The sequence below is a fragment of the Lithobates pipiens genome, unplaced genomic scaffold, assembly GCF_037356315.1.
Source record: "Lithobates pipiens isolate NorthernLeopardFrog02 unplaced genomic scaffold, aLitPip1_a1.2 Scaffold_8, whole genome shotgun sequence".
Lineage (NCBI taxonomy): Eukaryota > Metazoa > Chordata > Amphibia > Anura > Ranidae > Lithobates > Lithobates pipiens.
Window position 1 is genome coordinate 82,084,915 of NW_027507903.1, and position 22,987 is coordinate 82,107,901.

Here is a 22,987-nt window from a genome sequence, read left to right on the forward strand (position 1 = left end):
AGAGTGAAGGAGGCTAAATTAAAATGCAAACACATTAAGCTGCCATTATCCATGTGGATGTCATTTAAATTCTTGGCCTCTTAGAAATAACCATTAGAATAGTAAATAACCCTCACCAAAAAGGGAAAAAAAACAGTAGTATTTTATGAGCGTAGATGCATTAGCTTTATTGTAGCTTGCAGGCAACGGCAATTAGATGAAACTCCTGGAGGATGAAACATTTTACATTTAACTGTTTTCTTCACCCTTGCTTTCATATGGCTTGTATACAAAACATTAGCAGCTTAATTCGACTGGTTAGTTTTGTCCAATAAAATCAGTGAATATCAATTTAGGTTACTGCTTGAGAATTCTAGCTGTAGAACAATAGATTGAAAGGCCGCATTTTACAAATACCTGCTGTTTGATTCCTGCTGTTTACTAGAGTGTAGCAAACTTCTTCAGTGGCAGCTGTGTGTTTTCAGTGACAATGAGACACGTCTTTGATTGTTCTCACCATGAAGAACTTGGGCTAGGCTCAGTACTTGTAGTGTTCTCTGCCGCTATAATACACCATAATGTGTGTTTTATTAATTTGCAACCAATGTAAAGTACAAGGCTATTAGTTAAGTTCCCATGCCTACACCCATGGGCTCCTAAACACCTGCCACATGTATCTTTACAGTTTCAAGAGTGTCTGTTTTTTTTCAGGATGTAACATGTTTAACAATGCTAAAAGGGAAAAAGCAGTTTTAGGAATACTACACAAATATGTTATATCACTACAGGCATGGAGAAGAAATTCCAACCAGGGTCAATATAAAAGATTATAAATTGCATTCTGGGAAATAGCTGCCATGCCTAAAGCTTTCTTCACAGAGCAGGAAACAGGGTCTTGGTCAGAATATTGGCTCTTTACTACCCAAACATTCAGTGATGGTGTGACAAAATTCTTGTTCCCCTCCTGCACCAGTTTTAAAGAGGATTTGTCACCAGACCATCTATTTCAGCCATAAAAATCCCAATAGATTACATGTACATTTAATGCATTTTGTGTGTTTTATTTACCTGTAAAAGCTTCCCTTGTGTAGACATCCAAAAAAGGCCTAAGATTTCTGTTGGGTGCCACCATCTTGGTTGTGATGTCAGCAGCTCCAGCACAATAAGTGGCACTCTATAATATTCCCAAATCCCCCACCGCAGCAGCTACATAAAGATTATATAGAGAGGTGAAGAGAGAGTTGGAGAGCCCTGGCCAGCAAAGACAGTAATTGGACTCTCTCAGAAGATTTGGCTAACATTTTTGAGGAGGGAGGGGACTGTGCTAGGACAGTTGGTTGGACATGATGGACTTGTGTCTTTTTTCAACCTCACCTATTATGTAATCTAGCAAGTTGAAAGACATGTTGCAAGTGAATAAAAAATTATTTATTAAAAGAACAAAAACACTGAAAGTAAGAATATAAAACATCTGAGCCATTTATACAAGTTTTTTTTTGTTCTGTGCGTAAAATTGCATTTATCACTTCTGGCACTAAGTACACTAAGGCCGCGTACACATGGGCGGACTGTCTGTCCAACTTAGTCCGCTGAAACACATTTCAGCGGACAGTCCGCTCGTGTGTGGGCTTCAGCTGACTTTTTCAGCGGACAGTCTGGCGGACTAAGTATTTCGGAATTTCCGTAATATTGTCCGTCCAACTTTGGTTTCAGCGGACAGTCCGCTCGTGAGTAGGCAAGTTGGACGGACTAAGTATGGCGCATGCTCAGAAAGGATTTACACGGCCGAAGGTTGCATTGCAGTGTATTGGACGTCGTATTTCTAGTCCCGTCGTACGTGCTGTACACGTCATCGTGCAAGCTTTCAACGGACTGTCTGTTCATCGTGTGTGGTCAAGTCCGTTCATTCAAAAGTAGGACGGACTGTCTGTCGGATTGTCTGACGGACTTAGTTGGCCAGACAGTCCGCCCGTGTGTACGCGGCTTAATGCTGCGTAAACACGCGACCGGACTTTCCGGCAGACTAGGTCCGACGGGATCAGTCTGTCAGACAATTCGATCATGTGTGGGCTAGTCCGATCATTTTTTGGGAAAAAAAAAAATCAGACGGACCTAGAAATAGAACATGTTTCAAATCTATCCGACGGGCTCAATTCCGATGGACTAAAAATCGGGAAAACCACTCGTCTGTGTGCTAATCCGATGGACCAAATACGACGCAAGGGCAGCTATTGGCTACTGGCTATGGAACTTCCTTGTTTAGTTCCGTTTACGTTATCATGTTCGGAAAGTCCGTCGGAAAAAAGCCGAAAGTCTGTCGGACCTAGTCTGCCAGAAAGTCCGGTCGTGTGTATGCAGCATAAGTCAAACAGGTATAGAGAGCAGATTTTCGCTGTTCTTAGCCCTAGTCTGTAGTCATGTTGATATTTACACTGTACAGTACAGGCTGAATGTAAACAAAGAAATGTCTATGCTAGCCTGGGCTTAGTTGATTATTGTGTGGACTAATCAATAAATCAGATAAAAAACAAAAAAAAGTGTGGTGTGCAACTTCATTAATATGTAAAGTTTAAAAAAAAAAAACTAATTATTCTTGAATATAAATATGGAGGGGTAAATATAAATAACCAGCTATATGGTTAGGGAAATACATATTCAATCCATGCTTAAAATACCAGAATATATACATATATATATATATATATATATATATATATATATATATATATACACACACACACACACACACACACTATATTACTAAAAGTATTGGGATGCCTGCCTTTACACGCACATGAACTTAGTCCATAGAGTTCAATATTGAGTTGGCCCACCCTTTGCAGCTATAACAGCTTCAACTCTTCTGGGAATGCTGTCCACAATGTTTAGGAGTTTGTCTATGGGAATGTTTGACCATTGCTCCAGAACCGCATTTGTGAGGTCAGACACTGATGTTGGACGAGAAGGCCTGGCTCGCAGTCTCTGCTCCACTGGGTTGAGGTGCAGGCCAGTCAAGTTCCTCCACCCCAAATTTGCTCATCCATGTCTTTGACCTATGACCTTGCTTTGTGCACTGGTGTACAGTCATGTTGGAACAGGAAGGGGCCATTTCCAAACTGTTCACACAAAGTTGAGAGCATGAAATTGTCCAAAATGTCTTGGTATGCTGACACCTTAAGAGTTTCCTTCACTGGATCTAAGGGGCCACAGAAGGGAGGGAGGGGAGCTGCACACAGTTTTTTTTTACCTTAATGCAGAGCCTGCATTAAGGTAAAAAACCTTCTGCCTTTACAACCACTTTAATTTACCTCCTGTCTATCAGCCTCCAGCTTATCTGGGTTCAGATGCTGATCTTCCTTGCACATAGCCCTTAAAGCGATTGATTTTTTTTTTCTTTTTTAATAAACATGTCATATTTACCACGCAGTGTGGTTCCCCCTCCTCCTCACAGGCTGCTGCATCTGAATCCTGTGAGGAGGGAGAGAGAGCAGTGCTGCTTCTCTCAGGCACAGTGCTGGATCAAGAGGGGGATCAGACAAGTATACAAGAGGAGCTGGTCTCTAGAATGCATTAAGGTAAAAAAAAGAAAAAACCCTTCTGTCTTTAGAATCACTTTAAAGCGGGAGTCCACCGGGACTCCGCGTTTTTTTTTTTTTTTTAAAAGCCAGCAGCTACAAATACTGCAGCTGCTGACTTTTAAAATAGTGACACTTACCTGTCCAGCGCGCCCGCGATGTCGGCACCCGAAGCCGATCGCTAGGTCGTCTGTCGGGTCCTGCCGCCGCCATCTTGGGTATGGGAATCAGGAAATGGAGCCTTTCGGCTTCATTTCCCGGTTCCCTACTGCGCATGCGCGAATCGCGCTGCGCAATAAGGACGCTCCCCGCTGCCTCTGGGAGCTGTTTCCCAGCAGGCAGCGGGGCACTTGCGGGAAGGGGCGGGCACTTGCGGAAAGGGGCGTAAGTTACGCCCCTTTCCGCAGAGAGCTATCCCGGAAGTGGGTGCAGTTACCTGGATTATCCAGGTAACTGCACCCCCCTTCTCCCTGAAAGGTGCCGATTGTGGCACCGGAGGGGGGGAGGGTTCCGATGAGCGGAAGGTCCACTTTAGGGTGGACCTCCGCTTTAAATCAGTTCCTTTTCCTGCCCAGTCACATTAGGAGTTGCTCCTCACACATTTTCAAGTTCTCAGGCACTTACTTATATGTATCGACAGTGAAATGAGCTCTATGTGTGCTGCACTGTGTATATTGACATCTAAAACAAATAATGCATTCTGTATGCAGACCAACTAATCAGCTAACCAACTAATTGATAATGAAAATAGTTGACAACTATTTTTATTATCGATTATAATCGATTATGTTGATTAGTTGTTTCAGTCCTAGATAAAACTTCCAAAGCAAAAGGAAAGGTAGGGAAAAAAAGCATAAAAGGTAAGGTATATCTGCATACCTTGCAAAAGAAACTAGTGGACTACGTTCCATAGTAATAAACAGTAAAAGTACACTTCCATAGATTGTGGTTTCCAGACCTTCAGTCTAAGTGTCAGAGACATCAAACAGCCTGTCCACGGCCTCCTTGAAAAGCTGAAGATTCAAAATCTGATAAGAATGTGCTGCTGCCTTCCCACAGCCTCCTGGAAAATTAGTGGAATTGGAATTTACAGGCTTTCCTGGAGGCTGTGCGACATCCAGAATTCTGAGTGCCTATACTGAAGAATTGTAAGACGAGATCTATGTTACTATTATAGGTACTATTTATTGATATATATATATATATTTCTTTTTTTTATGTAGTCATCTAGCAATTTTGCATTTGGGGGGACTAATGAATAGAGGACTTGGTTTTTAGTGAAAACTCCACTTTAAACAGCAAGTTATCAGAAGAACAAGAACAAGATGTTACCTTAGGAGTGTGTGTTAATAGTTAATGCAGTGTGTTTGAAAAAAAAAAAAAAACATATACACAAAGGCACAACTTTGTTGCAAACATTTACTAAAAGAATGGATATTTACAGCAAACATTATTTCCATCTGAAAACAAGACATCCATCCTATGTTCTCAAAACTACATTCTAGTAGTTTAATATTCCAGGCATTGTATAGTATCTAGGGGCAGGTTATATTGAGATCATATATACATGCTAAAGTTGAAGACTAAACATTAGGGGAAAAAAAAGAAAAAAAAAAACATAAAAAAAACAATGAAATGGTCAGTCTTTCCTATGTTTGTTGATCAAAATTTGAATTTTTACGTACCTGTAAAATCCTTTTCTTCAAGTACATTACAGGACACAACATTTTAGTCTTAGCCCTTGTACACACGGTCGGACATTCTGACAACCAAACCCGTTGGATTTTTTCCGAAACTGTTGCATACACACGGTCGGACAAAGTTGTCGGAAAATCCGATTGTACATAACATGATAACGTTATTTTGTTACGACGGGACTATGTTCAGGCTAGTAGCCAATAGCTTTGGTCTAGGAATTTGATCTGAGCATGCGTGGCACTTCGTCCGTCGGAGTAGGCTACACATGGTCGGAGTATGTCCAATCGGAGCATTTTGTCGGAAAATTTTATGGACAAGTTGGAAAACTTGTTCCATCAGATACTCCGACGGAAACAGTCCGATGGAGACCACACACAGTCGGATTATCCCACAAAACGGTCTGATAGGACACATTCCGTCGGAATCTCCGCCCGTGTGTACAAGGGCTTAGATGATTTGGTTCTGTGGCTTACCTTCAGGTGATTGGACACCGGCAAACAAAGCTATAGGGACAGCATAAATGGGCTGCGACCAAAAAACATGCAACCAAGCACCACATGTACACATTGGGAGGCAGGAACTGTGGGGCCAACTTAGACTGGGGGCAATCCTCCTGGGCGATATCTGCCACTCCCAGCACAGGCTGCAGCCAAAGGAAGTTGCAGCTGTCGCCCCAAATTAACCCCTAAGGGACTGGGGTAGCGGCACCCCAGGCTTCCTTGAAAGAGACATAAACCCTACTTGCCCCTGAGTCTTGCGTTCCCCACAGTTAGTAGGGACATGTTCCCTCCAGCTTTTTGCCCTCCCAGTGGACATACCTTACAGGGGATTCTTCAGGGACTGGATAATCCCAGGCGACATTGTCATGGCCCAGGACAAGTATAGTACCCTGCGGCTAACTCGTCATTTGAACTACAGGTCTAAGTTGTCACCAGTGCAGGATTAAAGCAGAGTTCCACCCATTTATACACACAAAAAGTGTAGCTGCTGACTTTTAATAATCACTCACCTGTCCCAGGGTCCAGCAATGCAGGCTCGTGAAGGGCCGCTCCTCTCCGAGGTGCCAACATTCTAACTGTGGGTGCCTGGCTGTGGCTGCACAGCTGTGCACGAACTGTGCATGCGCGAGCCACGCTGTGAATGGTCGGCAATCTTCTGGGACCTGTGACGTGATCCAGAAGATTGCAGGGAAGGAGGGAGGGGGAGAGGTGAACTTCCTTCCAGCGCCACAGAGCTCGGGGGACGAAGTGGGAGCTGGCTGTCCATAAAACATGGGTATCCGCTCCCCCCCCCCCCCCAAAAAAAAATGACATACAAAATGTAGCTTGTCAGGAGGTCACCATCACTTAAAGTGGAAGTTCCATTTTTGAGTGAAACTCTGCTTTAGGTGCTAAAGAAGCAAAACTCTGCATCTTCTTCCTAGTAGTGTCTTATTAAAGTACTTTGAGAAGAGTCAAGGAGTCAACCAATCCAGAAAGCTGCGAAATGGAAGCCACAATGGTAATAGGCAGCTCTAAGCTTGATAGAAGCAAAAAAAAAAAAAAGACTTGCTGGGAGTGGCTGTCCTTACAGCTTTGTTTGCCAGTGTCCAATCACCTGTGGGTAGCTGTATAACCCAATGCTCCATGACTAGGATCCTGTGTCCTGTAATGTAATAAGAAACATTACTTTTGTTATTATTCTGCCTTTTGCATGTCTCATTACCTACATCCTTTTAAGGCAGCCATCCATTTAAGAGTAGCTTTTAAATCACCAAATTGAGTTTGTAGCAATATTAATGACTGTACAAGATGGCCCCTCAAACTGAAGCTTCTATTCTTAATGATTACTCTAAGGAGGCTGCATTATCTGTTTTCCTTACTACTGGCATCACTATAGGCACATTAATATCACCTGCCATAGGCACAGCTATAGAAGACAGAGACCAAGCATTCAAAGCTCCATCTTAAAGGCATTATTACTGAAACATCTGCCATTCTGAACCTATAACTAATACTGCAGGGTAGTATAGTAATGTGGCACAAGTTTCTTGTCTATGTATACATTAATGTATTCAACCAATTGTTAATACTATTCCTTTTTGTACAAAAAAAAAAATCAAACCTTGCAGCACCTTTTCTCCATCTATACCGGGTCCACTATGCTTCCGGGCCCAATGCTGCAGCATGAACTATAATAGATATGCTCTTTGCCAAACACCTTCAATGTATGTTCTCTGGATTTTATTGGAATAATTGGTCCAATAAGAAAAAAAAAAAAAACTGCCAATGTGAAATATTTCCTAAATATATTTAAGATTATATACACAATCATGTCAACAACGTATTTTCCACTTTCATTGAAAGTTTAAAATAAGGTCAGCTGAATGACAGGATTACACCTGTTCAGAGATGTGTAAATGTGTTACTTTTCAAAGTAAAATATTTTAAAACTAGATGTATAGTCTTAAACAAATTGACTGACTTTCAAAGTATCACAGCTGTTACAGCTCAATACTTTCCATAGAAATTTTTAACAATAAAAAAGTACTAATGATTTATCCTGTATAGTTGTGGTAGGATACTGAAACATACAAAATCTATCTGTCCAAGAATAATCAAGTCAGAGTGAAATGTATTACCATAATGTCCTTCCTTCCTCCCTAGCTGCCCCATTATGTTCACTCCTAATACTGATGATTAAGAGCAGTAAGGGAAAAAGGTCATCAAGTTTTCCAAGTCTTGCCTCCAAAACACAGTGAATATTCAGCAGTGTCCGGAGATAAAGTTCATGGATCTTTGACCATGCATTCAAACAATAGCGGATAATCCATCACCTGGAATGTCCCAATCTTTTACAAAGCATCCTCACTGTTTTTTTCAGTTTGAACAGCATTGGATACATCTGTACAACTGTCTGTACCTTCTTCCGCTTTCTCATCATTAGATCCAGTCTGTATACAGACATTAACTGCCCCCTTTTGCAATATCTCAGTGGTCTCATGTTCCAACACCTCAGAAGGTGTTAAGGGATCCAAATGCAGACTACTAGGTTCACTGACATCAGAACTTACAGAGTCTGCTGCATCCTTTCTTAAAAACTGTTCAAAACCAATACTATTATCATCAGGGTTTAAATCATGTTGATCTTCAGCTTCAGCTTCCATAGGAGAAGACATTACTTCATAAACATCTGTAATGGCTGCTTCATTATCAGAAGGCTCATCAATCTCTGGTATAGGGTCTTTACATGGTCCCTTCTCTTCAGTGAGGACAATGTTGTCGTTACCGTCTGTATCCATCAGCTGAGCTGCTTCCTCTGGATCTGGAGAACCGCTTTTTGAACTCTCAGTGGTCACATCTACATGCTCAAGATTATTAATTTCACTGCTAACTAACAATGTGCTTCTTTGGCCTTGGGAGGTCCTACTATTTCCACATGCATCACTTTCACTTTCGGTTGCCTCAGTCGTGAGCTTGTTCTCTACGCTAAAAAACAACAACAACATAAATCAGTAAATAAAGGCAAAGGACATCTCACTCAAGATACAGATAATACCAGCAATTTAATCATTCTCTATTCATGAGCATCTGTTTTATTAGAACTGACAAAAACTGGTCACAAATTATTGGTATATCAAGTGATAAGCTATTAACACCATATACAAACGTAAAATGAAATATTTCCATTAAAAAAGGGGCCATTTACAAAATGAAAGCATATCTAAAGACCATTATTATATTTCCTGCAGCAGGCATAGGTTAGAATCCCAGTTTGATTTTTTTGCCATGTCCCATTAGGGAAGACTTCCCCACTCTTCCTGTTCTTGAGACACAACATTCAGAGAGCATACATAAGATTCTAAGCAGAAAAACCCATTTCTTTGACACAACTTAGCAAGTCAATTCTGTATTGGAAAATACCACACTATACCTTGCACTCACTCTTCTAGTTTGAAAAATGGTTAATTAATGTTACCAAATTATACAGTACTTGCTCTTTATATAGGTATCAGATTGAACAAAAGACTAATGACCATAAAGTTCAGCCTTCATGCAACTACTGATGTTTTTGCTTTAAAGGGGGGACAAATAAAACTCCAGTACTACTGTAGACAATTTTGGCACATATGATCTAAAAATTAAAATAATTCTTAACCCCTCTAAGGACAGTAAAATGAATTGGCCTAATCACAATATTTCCTTTTTTAGCCTTTAGCAATTAGCAGGTAGCAAGGAAATCAGACACTCCTTTCTCCTTAACCCTTTCATGACTAAGCCTATTTTTGACATTTGGTGTTTACAAGTTAAAATACATATTTTTTGCTAGAAAATTACTTGGAACCCCCAAACATTATATATATTTTTTTAGCAGAGAGCCTAGAGAATAAAACGGCGATTGTTGCAATATTTTATGTCACACGGTATTTGCGCAGCGGTGTTTTAAATGCAACTTTTTGGGAAAAGGGACATTTTCATGAATAAAAAAAAAACGAAACAGTAAAATTAGCCTTCACACTTTATAATTGCACGCACTCGTGGAATGACAACAAAGTACGGTACCTAAAAATCTCAATAGGTGACGCTTTAAAAAAAAATTCCGGTTACCAGGTTAGCGTAACAGAGGAGTTCTAGTGCTAGAATTATTGCTCTCACTCTGACGATCGCGGCGATACCTCACGTGTGATTTGAACACCGTTTATATATGCGGGCGCGACTTCCGTATGCGTGTTCTTTGCTTCGCGAGCTCGCGGGGACGGCGGGCGCTTTAAATTTTTATTTATTTATTTAATTTATTTTAAAATAACTAATTGTTTTAAAAAAAATTATAAAATTTGATCACTTTTATTGCTGTCACAAGGAATGTAAACATCCCTTGTGACAGTAATAGGTGGTGACAGGTACTCTTTATGGAGGGATGGGGGGTCTAAAAGACCCCCCATCCCTCCTTTACACTTCAATGTATTCAGATCGCCGAAAACGGCGATTCAGAATACCATATATTTTTTTTAACCGGCGCCATTGGCAGCCGAGTAAACGGGAAGTGACGTCATGACGTCGCTTCCGTGTTTACTATTAGGATACTGGAACGAAGCCGATTACGGCTTTGTTCCAGTTCCTCCCCAGCAGCCGGAGGCAGCGGATGTTGATTCGGTGCTCCTGATCGAGCGGGAGCACCGGTAACAGCGGCGGGAGGGGGGACGTCCCCTCCCACTCCTCCAGCATAACAACCGAGCGGCTTTTAGCCGCATCGGTTGTTATGGCTGGATAGCCAATAGCAGGTGCGGGCATCATCCCGGTATACCCCCCGAAAGCCGAGTACACACATCTGCGTATGCTCGGCAGGACGGGGTTAAAGGAGTTGTAAAGTCTTGTGGTTTTTAACCTTAATGCATTCTATGTATTAAGGTGAAAAACCTTCTGTGTTGCAGCTCCTCCCCTGCCTTTTTCTTACCTGAACCCGATCATTCCTTTATAATCACTTTAAATTCATCTTTCTTTTTACTATAAAAATATAATGCAGTAAGCATTTTCAACAAATGAAATACTGAAAACCCTCTGTGGCCATATATTATACAATGTTCTTATACAATTTTCCTTTAACCACTTGCCGCCCGCCAATTGTCAAATGACGGCTGCAAAGTGGTTTCAAAATCCTGGCTGGACGTCATAGACCGCCCTCAGGATTTTGAGCTGCTGCACGCCATCGCGGCGATCGTTGTTGCGGGGTGTCACTCTGACACCCCACAACGATGATCTCGGTAAAGAGTCTCAGACGGAGACTCTTTACCACGTGATCATCCGTGTTTAAACACGGCTGATCACAGTGTAAATATGAAGAGCCTGTGATCGGCTTTTCTTCACTCGCGTCTGTCAGACGCGAGTAGAGGAGAGCCGATCGGCTGCTCCTCTGACGGGGGGTCTGTGCTGATCGATTATCAGCACAGCCCCCCCGAGGATTCCCACACTGGACCACCAGGGATGCCACCAGACAACCAGGGATGCCCAGCATCAGGTATGCCACCCTAGACCACCAGGGATGCCAGTCAGTGCCACAATGGATCTCAATAAAATACATTTACGTTTTTGGTTGTAACATGAAAAAATGTGGGAAATTTCCATGGGTATGAATACTTTTTCAAGGCACTGCAAGCCCTTACGATGACCACAGCTAGAAAGTGTTAGGGGGTGTTTTTCAAAGTGATTTCTCAACAAAATAAAACATGCAGAGTTTGCTCTGAATATTAAAAAGAAGTTGCCACTTACTAGAGATATACCAATATTGGCGGGTGCTTATCTTAAGATGGTTCGCAAGAACTTACCAGCCTGTCCATCCATAGCATGCCTGCTCTTCAGTCTACAGACTTATCGCTACACTGAGTGGCTGTTACTGCCTTTGATCTTGGCAGCATTATGTTTATGTCTAACTCTAGTTGTGAAGCTTCTAAGTACAAAAGTTTAACCAAGCAAGCCTTTTATCATATACGTTACAAATGTTAATTAATCTAAATGTAAATATAATGTTGAAATGTAATTGCTGTCCGTGTATGTAATTACCATAGCTTGTAAATTTCTTTACAGAATGCAATACAAGTTTTGAAGAAAATTATATAAATAGCGTTTTCAGTTTGTGGTACTCAGATACAGTTTACATCTGCTTTAAACCCTGATGCCCAGTATCCAGCTCAAGTGCGTTAATCATTCAGTGCTCTGTCCCCATCATATTTTATAACCTCTCAATTCCCATTTCTCAGGCTATTTGTGTTATCTCCTCTGATCCCAGTCACCAGGCATGTATGTTAACCCCGCAGTACTCAGCTCATGTAGATTTTACTTTGAGATATCCTTCTCTAGAGTATATTGTCCCTTAAGATACTTTAGTCTATTATACCCCCAACCCTCCCTGTACTGGAACAAGCACACATTTGCTAGTAAATGTAATGTAGAAGCCCATCTCTTTCTCTTTGTTTTGGATAGAGTAGTGACGGGGTAGAACTTTTATCAGGATTTTACTGCTGTTTGCCCTCACTTTTCCTTCACTACAAGCTCAAGTGACAGTGGTCACTGATGTATACATATGTAGGTGCACTATCCCTTAGCACCCATCCATCATTCACCCATGAACTGACTCCAGTAGAGGGATTTCCGAAAGCCTGCTGCTATTTATTGCACTTTGTGCTGTTCTAGTTCATAAACTTGCTGAAATATAAACCACAAGCTTGGCAAAACAAGGTGCAGTTATATAACACACTAAATGTGCAAGACTTACAAATCAATACTGGTAATTATTGCAGTCAAACAAGTGGAAGCTGATGGTAGTTTGCTTGGTGGACATAATTATCACAAAGTGTCAAAAATCTTACAAGCATTACATGCACATTGTAGCACAGCAGTGCTATGTGACAGGTGAAAGACAAAGATCACCATTAAAGCAATAGGTAGGACTTTCATGGGTAAAAGGCACCACAAGCAGCAACATTAAAGGAATCCCCAAAAGGAAAAAGAATACTGTACATATTTTAACATTCATGCGCTATTAAAAGGGTTAGCTCACCTTTACCAAAAAACTGCCTACATAGTTAAGGGGTGCCTGTAGACGAAAAACACACTGTGCAGCTTGGACTAAAGTTAGATAATACCCTTGTTATAGGTGTAGGCCATCCATTCTCAACCAGGGTTCCTCCAGAGGTTGCTAGGGGTTCCTTGAGCTCGATCCCTGAGGGTTGATTGACTGCCCATCTGCTGGTGCCTTCTTAGTTTCAGGGCCAGCACCACTTGAGAAAACTAACAGCATGAGACCACATTATATTTTTAGCTGTCTGTAATGGTGGCATTCTGACCACCACTGTAAGCACTGTAAGGGTTGAGTTCTTCCTACTGACTTCCAATGTAAGTGACATTTTTCTCATAGACCCCCAAATAATTTTACAATGAATTTACTTAAGTAAGAGTTTCTCGAGACCTGAAAATTATTTTAGGGGTTCTTCTGGGGTGAAAAGGTTGAGAAAGGCTGGTATAGGCAATTTACGTACCTCCTGAAGCTTGACTGATAAGCATCCAGAGATGGCATCACTCCATACTGCCTTGTTGCAAGGATGTTGCTAAGACACCCAAGTTTTTACTGATCACCCCCACCATCACAGGAGTGAGCTCACAATGCTCACAGAAGCTATGAGTAAGCACTCTTGGTAGTGTGAAACACGTTAGCTATTGTTGCTTGGCAGTGACCCACTTTTGTGTTATTCTGCTTCACGCATAAAAGGCATTTGAATTCATCTTGGAGTGCGCCCATCCAGAGTTCTTCAATTATTTGCAACAATGCCGAGCTCAAAGCGTCGCTAATGTGTCAGGGGAGAGACAGAGCAAGTGAGATGGTTTGAATCAGAAAATGAGCTTGCTCCTGTGATGATGTGGGTGAACAGATATGACCAAGAGTGTCTTAGCAATGTCCTAGTAACAAGGCAGTACAGGGGAATGCCATCTCTGGGAGATTTTTGGCCAGACTTTAGGAAGTATGTAAATGGCCTACACTTTATAGCAATAGTATTATCCAACTTTGGTCAAAGCACAGTTTGTTATCTACAGCCACACTATAACTGCATAGGCAGTTTTTTTTTTTCAGTAAAGGTGAACAAATCCTTTAAATACACAACTGCAAGAGTAAATAAACAGATTAATATGCCGAGTACATTAAAGTAGATCTAAACACAACCGCTAGAATGTCAGACATTCACATAACAATGTAATTTCTAAAGTTGTTTTCCATTTATTTAAATCTGCGGCTTTTCTTAAAATAAAACCTGCTGATCGAATATTATTTGGAAACCTCTGGTGAAAAAGATACCCAGAGCTTCAACAAACTAAATGTCATCCAGTTATGGTTTAGATCTACTATAAATAATTGAGCACACATTTGGATTTTGAACTTAAAGATGTCATAAGAAATTACCTTTCAACTGGTACTGCATAATTGTCTGAGTCAGTGTTTTCTTCCTGAAAATATGAAAACCTTAGTTAAAAATGCTAATTTGATCATTTCATTGTAGACCTGTGAAGAAAGCAATGCATTTCCGCATACATTAGAATTACTTTTAGGAGGAGGCCAGACGCTAAAATAAAAAGACCTCTAAAATGTGACTAATGTATACAGAAATATTTACACTGAATTTTAAAGTATATGAGTTTGTCATTTTGGTGCACTTTATAGATAAAAGATTCAAAAGCCGTACTTTTTCATCACTGACATTACTTATTAGTATAATAGTTTCTCACAATTCATTAATCAATGCAGTTGGCATTCATAGCATGCACAAATGGTCAGACCCACAGAATATCAACATTCCAGGCAGAATGCAGAACGCTGCAGTTATTGATGTATTTATCTAGAGTACTTGCAGTATTGGTATCAAATCCATTTTTACCTAATTGAACAGTAAATCATAATTTTTAACCTTTAAACCAAATAAAAAAAAATATTAATATTGGCACATGGTAACCCTGCTTTCAATTGGGTAGTCAACTCACGACATTCTATAGTTAATCACATCTGGGCACACATACTGTTTCTACATAAGAGTTTTGTATAATATAATTTTTATCCTATTCTTTTGGTTTAGGCCACTGACTACCAGAAGATCCCACAAAAGTTATCATTTAGAAGATTGTTAAAGCGGGAGTCCGCCGGGACTCCGCGTTTTTTTTTTTTAAAAGCCAGCAGCTACAAATACTGCAGCTGCTGACTTTTAAAATAGTGACACTTACCTGTCCAGCACGCCCGCGATGTCGGCACCCGAAGCCGATCTCTCGAACGTCTCTCGGGTGCTGCCGCCACCATCTTGGGTATGGGAATCAGGAAGTGGAGCCTTTCGGCTTCATTTCCCGGTTCCCTACTGCGCATGCGCGAGTCGCGTTGCGCAATAAGGACGGTCCCCGCTGCCTCTGGGATCTGTGTGTTTCCCAGCAGGCAGCGGGGGACTTTCGGAAAGGGGCGTAATCTACGCCCCTTTCCGCAGAGAGCTATCCCGGAAGTGGGTGCAGATACCTGTACTGTACAGGTACCTGCACCCCCTCCCCCCTGAAAGGTGCCAATTGTGGCGCCGAAGGGGGGGAGGGTTCCGATGAGCGGAAGGTCCACTTTAGGGTGGACCTCCGCTTTAATGTGCTGCCATCAGCAGTTACTGTATATAGGCAATGCAATTCTCATTTACACTGCCTATGCTTTTTATCTGTTCATTGATATGCTTCTGCACTGTGATCTTGTCTGCAGTTATATTCTGTAAATCCCCCCCTTTCTATGATGCCATTCCCCCATTCCTTATTCTAAGTCTGCTATTCTTCCTGCAAGACACATATTGCGTTAGGAAAGAAATACCCCTTTCCAACTTGAAACATGAACATCTACCAAATCATATTGTTTGCTGAAACCTTTTTTTATGCAATAATAAAGCATTTGATGAGTTCAGCCTTCTGATGAAGATTGTCTGCAGTTATTGTCTCTGCTTTTTTGCAGGCCAGGCATATAGGTATCAGAAAGGGATAACTCACTATTAAAACTGCAGTCAGAAGAATTAAAGTACACCTATACCCAAAATAAAATAAATCTCATATAAATTCATAATTAAACATACTGTAGCTAAAGTTTGGCCTGCAGTGAATTGATTGAATTAGTACAATTAGCAGCCACACAGGGATAGTTGCTTTGAACACTAAGGAGGGTTATCTGCATTATCACTGCTTAATACCCTTCCATTCGCTTTCAAGTGGCCGCAAAGTTTAACAGTGTGAAGAGAGTAAAAATTCAGGATATCTTGGCATTATAAATTGATATCTTTATTTAATCCATCAAACCATAAAAAGCAATCAATTCCTAAAAAAATAGGATTTTTAAAAAAGCTTACTTGTGAAATCCTTTTCTTTGAAGCACATCACGGGACACAGAGCCATAGTAGTTACTATGTGAGTTATAGGCCACCTTCAGGTGATGGACACTGGCATAAAACTCCCTATATAACCCCTCCAACTACTGGGAGTATCTCAGTTTTGCAGCAAAACAATACATGTGTATACCAAAGAAGGGAGAGACCACCGTGTCCCGTGATGTGATATAAAGAAAAGGATTTTACAGGTAAACTGTTTTAAACATCCTATTTTCTTATCCTACATCACGGGACACAGAGCCATAGTAGTTACTATGTCAGATTTCCCACAGCAATGCCAACTGAAGGGAGGGAGACACAACAAAAAGTAGGGCAATAAGAGACTAGAGGACTAATACTGCAGCCTGCAGTACCCTGCGCCCAAAGGCGATATCCTCATGACCTTTTACATCTATTTGATAGAATCTGGTAAATGTATAGACTGAAGACCAAGTTGCGGCCTTACAGATTGAGCCATGGAGGCTTGGTGATGCACTGCTCAGGCACAGCCCTAGAGGAGTGCTTTTTGATTTGAGAGGGTAGAATCCAACTCTAACCATGAGCTTGAACAATTACTTGTCGAATCTATGAAGAATAGTAGATTTCTATGCTGCCCGTCCTCCTTTAGGACTTTCAGGCAACACGAATAAAAACATCAGTTTTTCGAATCTGAGCAATCGCCTTTAAGTAGACATTGACTGCACTCACTGCATCAAAAAAATTTAGTCATTTTCCTTCCAAAGAACAGGGTTCTGGAAAAAATGATGGTAGAACGATATCCTGGTTTAGATAAAAACTTGATACTACCTTTGGTAAAAAGGTTAGGATGACGACGCAATACTACCTCATCTTTGTGAACAAGAAAAATTTGGCTCTTTACAAGTAAGAGCAGCTAATGCCGATACCCTTCTTTTGTAATGCCAACAAAACTAAATTCAAGTCCGAAGGGTTCAGGGGTTACTTAACTGGAGATTAAGCCAAGTTACCCCCTGAATAAAGTTATGGACCAAAGAATGCGAAGTAAGTGGTCATTGAAATAATACTGATAAGGCTGAGATCTGTCCTTAGAAAGCACTCAAGGCCAGCTCTATTTCTCATCCCATGTGCAGAAAAAATCAAGGACCCTACCTAGACTTATTTCCTGGGGTGCAGCCCCTGGTTTCACATCAGGAGGCATATGTTTCCCAGACTCCATAATATATAACCATGGAGGCTGGCTCTGCATAAACCAAGGTAGAAAACTACCGAACCTGACAGCTTACGTTTCATCAGAGAGTGGGCCTCAATAGCCAAACCGTTAAATTTATCATTTGTAAAGTAGGATGGAACTTCGGACCTTGCGAGAGAAGGTCTAGCTGCGAAGATAGGGTCTATGGGTTCCCTACTGCCATCTCTACGATCTCTGCATACCAAGATTTCCTGGACCCTGCTGGGGTTACAAGAATCAACGACTTCCCTTCCAGCTTGATCCTGTGAAGAATTTGTGGATGCAGGCTGAAAAGCAGGGAATGCACAAATCAGTAAGAACCGATTCCACGGGAATAGCAAGGCATCCATTCCACATGCTAGTGGATCCTTTGTTCTTGACACAAAGTTGTCAATCTTATTTTTTGATCCTGGATGCAAACAGATCTATGTCTGGGATTCCCCATCCTTGACATATTGACAGGAAGATATTGGGGTTAAGGATGATACTCTCAAGAAAAACTGCTGGCGACACAAGTAGTCCGCCTGCCAATTTTCTATTCCTAGAATGAAAACTGCCGATAGGCAAAGTACATTGTTTTCTTCCCAAGATAGGATGAGCTTCGACTTTCTCTGGGCCGCACAAGTTCTTGTGCCCCCTTGGTGATTAATATAGGCCATTGGTGTGACATAAACGGATTGACTCCTAGCAGGACAATACCTTAAACTGAACTTTCAGGCCTCAGAACCAAGTGTTCTGCCTGAATTATTAAAATGTTAAATGGGCAAGGCCACTTCTCCTGCACAGCTGCCTCTTTCAGGACTGTCCCCCAACCTAAACAAAAAGGGTTGGCATATGTTGATACTATTTCCCAGGTAACTGAAAGGATTTTCCCCTTCGCGGATTTTTGGATGTTAACCATAAACCGAGGCTCCGGCGCACTCAGCCTACAGCACCTGGTATTTCCAGGTGGTCTTTCATCCAGGTACTAACCAGGCCCGACCCTGCTTAGCCTCCAAGATTGAACAAAATCGAGCGCTATCAGAGTGATGTGGCCGTAGGCTTTGGAGTCAAACACATTGGGAATATAGAGGTTGAATTCTCTGTTTCAAGCCGATAGGATACTGCTTTGCAGCAGTCTATAATGAGACTGAGCATAAAGAACGGCCTCGAAGGAAGCCACCATCTTTCCTGACAACCTCACGCAAAGTTGAATAGGTGAAAAAACATCTTGCTTCGACTACCTAGATCAGACCTTTATGGTGCTGATATTAGCCTGGGGTATGAATACCCTTTTCTGGGTGTACCTATGATCAGACTCAAGTATTTTCTTCATGTTTTAAAGAATATTCCTCCTAGGTTGAGAATCCGACCTAAATATTCCAGGTAGTCGAATGTAGTGACCATATTTTTGGTCTAAGCAGGCTACCAACTGGTCTAACAAGAACAGATCGACTAGGTAAATTATAATAGTTATACCTTGGGCCCTCAATCTGGCTAGAAAAGGAGCCAGAACCTTGTACTCGAGTTGTAGCAGCTAGATCGGAAAGCAGAGCTACACACTGAAAAAGAAGATTTTCCACTTTGAAAGAAAATATTACTAGTGAGCGAGGAAATAGGCACATGGAGATATGCATCTTCATGCAAAAAGGGAGAGATTATATTCAGCAATTGAATTTTAGATTTTTGAGATCTAAAATGTCCATTTGGATTTAACCAAATCCCAATCTCTGCTCTTACATGGGGCCATCATGAACACTTTTTGACACAATATGGTCCAATGCTAGAGAGAAAGACTTATTTTTTTCTCTGGATCCTTAGGAACGTTTCATTTGAGAAAACGGGGAGATGGAAACTGTTGGAACACCAGTTTGTACATTGGAGCTATTGAGGAAGTCCCCCATTCGTCTTGACATTCTGCCAGATTCCTGTAGAAAAATTCTCCTTATTGAGCAGGCAGGGGCACAGTATCTTGTAGGCTTCCTCCCTCAAGCCCTCTTTTGTTCCTGGGGTTAACCTTGAGGATTACCCTTTGAACCTGATGGCGGAGGGTGTCGTGACTGCCTGGAGGCTGATGCCCTGGCACAGAAGAAGGAACTTTAAAACAAAAAACACAATTAGTCCTTCGTTTTAAAAGGCAAAGGGGATATCTTTCTTTTGCTAGAAATTCTTTGGATATATCCAAAATATCCCCAGATAGCGGTCTTACCACAAAAGAGAATAACCTTAAATACCTGTTAAAACTGGTTTCTCAAGGATTTAACCAATTCCTGTCAGAGCAGGCTAATAGGAATTCCAACCTTTTATCCGCTGGATCCCTAAGTATTTGAGTAATGTCTGCCGAACATGTCAAACTTACTCACAAAGGATATAGTAGCATTAATTGATGGTATACCCCGCTTAGGGAACTTTCTCTACCATAGGAATATGGTGTAAAGTGTGAAAAACTTTTTTTAATGGAATAATGCTTATCTGGGTGATCCTCCAGATACACATTTTTTTTCCCAACAATGAATGGACAAGAAAAAGCATGCACAGTTTGAGGAGGCTTTAGCGAACTCAACACTCAGTTAACCACTTGCCAACCGCCTCCTGTACATATACGTCAGCATTTTGAAGAGGGATATCTTGGTAACGGCAGCAGCTGCTGCCACATCTTTACAGGAGGCGGTCATGTTTACGATAATGGTGGTAATGGAGCCGCCAGTAGTGGCGGAGGCGATCGGGACCTGTCATGTTCTGGGTATAGAGACGAGTGAGGCTAAGATGGCCCCCACCTGTCTTCATACCATAGGAGGGTGGAAGCGATGTCAAATGCCCCTTCCACCCATACCTCTTAAAGGAACATTTTTTTGTTGTCAATTCTTCAAATGACAATTTTATTTTTTATTTTATTGCATTTTAGTCCAAATATGAGATCTGAGGACTTTTTGACCCCAGATCTCATATTTAAGAGGACCTGCCATGCTTTTTGTTTACATTCCTTGTAATATGAATAAAAGTGATTTTTTTTTAACAGGGAAAAAATAAATAAAATAATGTAAAATAAATAAGAAAAAAAAAGAATAATTTAAAGCACCCGTCCCGACAAGCTCGCGCGCAGAAGAGAATGCATACGTGAGTAGCACCCGCATATGAAAACGGTGGTCAAACCACACATGTGAGGTATCACTGCTATCGGTAGAGTGTGAGCAATAATTCTAGCCCTAGACCTCCTCTGTAACATGAGACATGCAACCTGTAGAATTGTTTAAACGTCACCTATGGAGATTTTTGAGGGTAAAAGTTTGACGCCATTCCACGAGCGGGCGCAATTTTGAAGTGTGACATGTGGGGTACCAATTTACTCAGCGTCTCTTTCACAATATAACAAAAAATTGGACTAAATTTGCTGCTGTATTATTTTTTTATTTTAAAAAAGTGAATTACGGTGTGAAAATAAGTATTGCAAAGGCCGCCATTTTATTCTCTAGGGTGTTAAAAAAAACAATATATAATGTTTGGGGGTTCTAAGTAATTTTCTAGCAAGAAAACCTGTTTTAAACATGTAAACACCTAAATTCCAAAACGAGGCTGGTCCTTAAGTGGTTAAGTGTACATAAATGTGGAGTGGATCATTCAGCAAGAAATTGTCTGAGGGTCTTAGGAAAATAGAAGAGAATCTGTCGCATCTTGACCACACTGGGATGCGATTAACCACTCTGGGATGCGATTCAAGTTGCTAAACTTCTTTTAAAAACCTACCATGGCTGAGGAAAAAGAGTAAAAGAACAGGGGCTGCAGTGTTTAAAACAGTTGCTAACATTTCATGGCCCAATGCTCACTCTGACCAGCCACCCCCTCTCAGGGGAGAATGCCATTTGAAGAGTGGGCTTTCCAGAGCTTGAGGGAGACCCTTTAGCTCCTTTTTTGGGGCATTTAAACCCCCCTTCTGAATATAGCCCGATCCACAAAGCAGAGGTACTACCAGAAGAAATCGCATCCACTGATTGAGCAATAGTCAGCCCCTGCCGCTGCTATTAACGCTTAGCCTGATGCAAATTTAAATGTGTTCAAAAAGAATGCTTGTGTCACCTACGCTCTTGTGTCCCTCCGCAGTTTGCAGCAATAACACTAGTGCTTTTTAAAAACACTCTTTCCTGTGCTGGGTGTTGAAGGACACCAACGCTGTGCTAAGCCCCGCTCCCCCCATCCGTCGGCTACGGCCCCCTCCTCTCTTTCAAAAAAACATTTTTTTTTCCTGCACAAGCGCGGGCCTCTGATCCTATGGGATCTTCAGAGAGGGGAGAAAATGGGGAGGAGAGCCTGGAAGCCGCTGGGTAGTGTGGCGTGCCATTGGTTTTTATGTTTCTTTTTTAGTGCATCTTCCTCTTGAAGAGGGGTAACAAATGGCACAGGCGGGGGGCGTCTGGTGGGGAGGAAACCCCCCCCCCCAGACTTACCGGAGGTCTGCTGCTGGCTGGAGGAAAGGAAAATTGCTTGTTCAGGACACAACGTGAGCTCTCTGAGGAAGCGTGAGAAGGTAAGTGCTCTATACAGCCCCCAGTGGTGACACATAAGCATGACAACATTTACTAACTTAAAGGCGACATTCATAAGAAAATTAAAAAATTTCTTAGAAAAACTCCACTTACCTTTCCTGCTGCAGGGTTTTCTGTGGTAAAACCAACAGACCCAATCTTCACCCTTCGCGGTGGGTTTCGGTAAACTTTCAGGAGCTGGGGATCCTCGAGGAAACCCACAATCCTGGACCTGTAATAGCACTACCACCAGTAAAGATGTTACAGCCTTACTATCAAAAGTACTGGATCCCAGAGTCCAGCTCTCTACAAGAGAAGCGTTTACAGGCAAGGCCTCGTTTCTTCAGACACGAGGCCCGGGTACCATTCAATTTGTCCTAAAAGACACTTTGAATGGATCCGGCTGCATGGTTAGCCCCAGCAAGGATTGCTCCAGTGGAGCTCAGCACAGCACATCTTTACTTGTGACCAACACCTTACACACTAGCGAAAGAGAGAGTCCAGTAGTGGGAGGGGTTATATGGGGAGCGCATTTTTTATCTTAGGGCGTGCCAGTGTCCATCACCTGAAGGTGGCCTATAACCTACATTAAGAAAGTTACACATTTCAGCCCCCTACATAGGCCTTAGTCATCATTATGACTAAGGCCTATGTAGGAGGCTGAAACCTGTAGATTTTTAGAAATGGATTCCTTTTTACGGTTTGATGGGTTAAATAAATATATCAATGCTTAATGCCAAGATGTCCTGGTGCTGGATTTTTACGCGCTTCACTGGATTTTGTATGTTCAGTACTACGTGGGCCCAGGTGCAGATGTCTTGATCTCATCCTGTCTATCCTTATGGGACTTTGGGGTTGTAGCACTTCCTTTGTTGCTCTAGGGTGTAACAGGATGCCCTGCAAAGAAGTGAGGCGCAGCAGCTCTTATTAACTCCTGCAGTAGTAATCTTCTTGTGCTGCGGGGGTTAATATGGGAATCTGCATCTGTGACAGGCCCTTGCCAAAAGTATACAGGGCCAGAGGACATAAGATTTTGACCAAACACAGCAGCCACCAGCACATGGGACACTATTCATTCATGGCAAGTACCATTACAGGTACTGTTTAAAAAATAAATCACAAAACTTCAGCTGGA

General features: G+C 41.7%; 1 protein-coding gene and 1 pseudogene across 2 annotated transcripts in view; both read right to left on the reverse strand.

Moving 5' to 3' along the window:
• Positions 1 to 4,959: 4,959 nt before the first annotated feature.
• The window catches only part of ZNF280D (zinc finger protein 280D), a 156,245-nt gene continuing 138,217 nt past the window's right edge, over positions 4,960 to 22,987 (reverse strand). For both annotated transcript variants that reach the window (XM_077472067.1, XM_077472066.1), the window contains 2 exons: positions 14,181 to 14,224; positions 4,960 to 8,719 (listed from right to left, as the gene is read on the reverse strand). In XM_077472067.1, the coding sequence (XP_077328193.1) occupies positions 8,086 to 8,719; positions 14,181 to 14,224 (678 nt within the window). In that variant the 3' untranslated portion in view covers positions 4,960 to 8,085. The remainder of the gene's footprint in view (positions 8,720 to 14,180; positions 14,225 to 22,987) is intronic.
• LOC143965346 (5S ribosomal RNA) lies at positions 18,277 to 18,395 on the reverse strand (annotated as a pseudogene).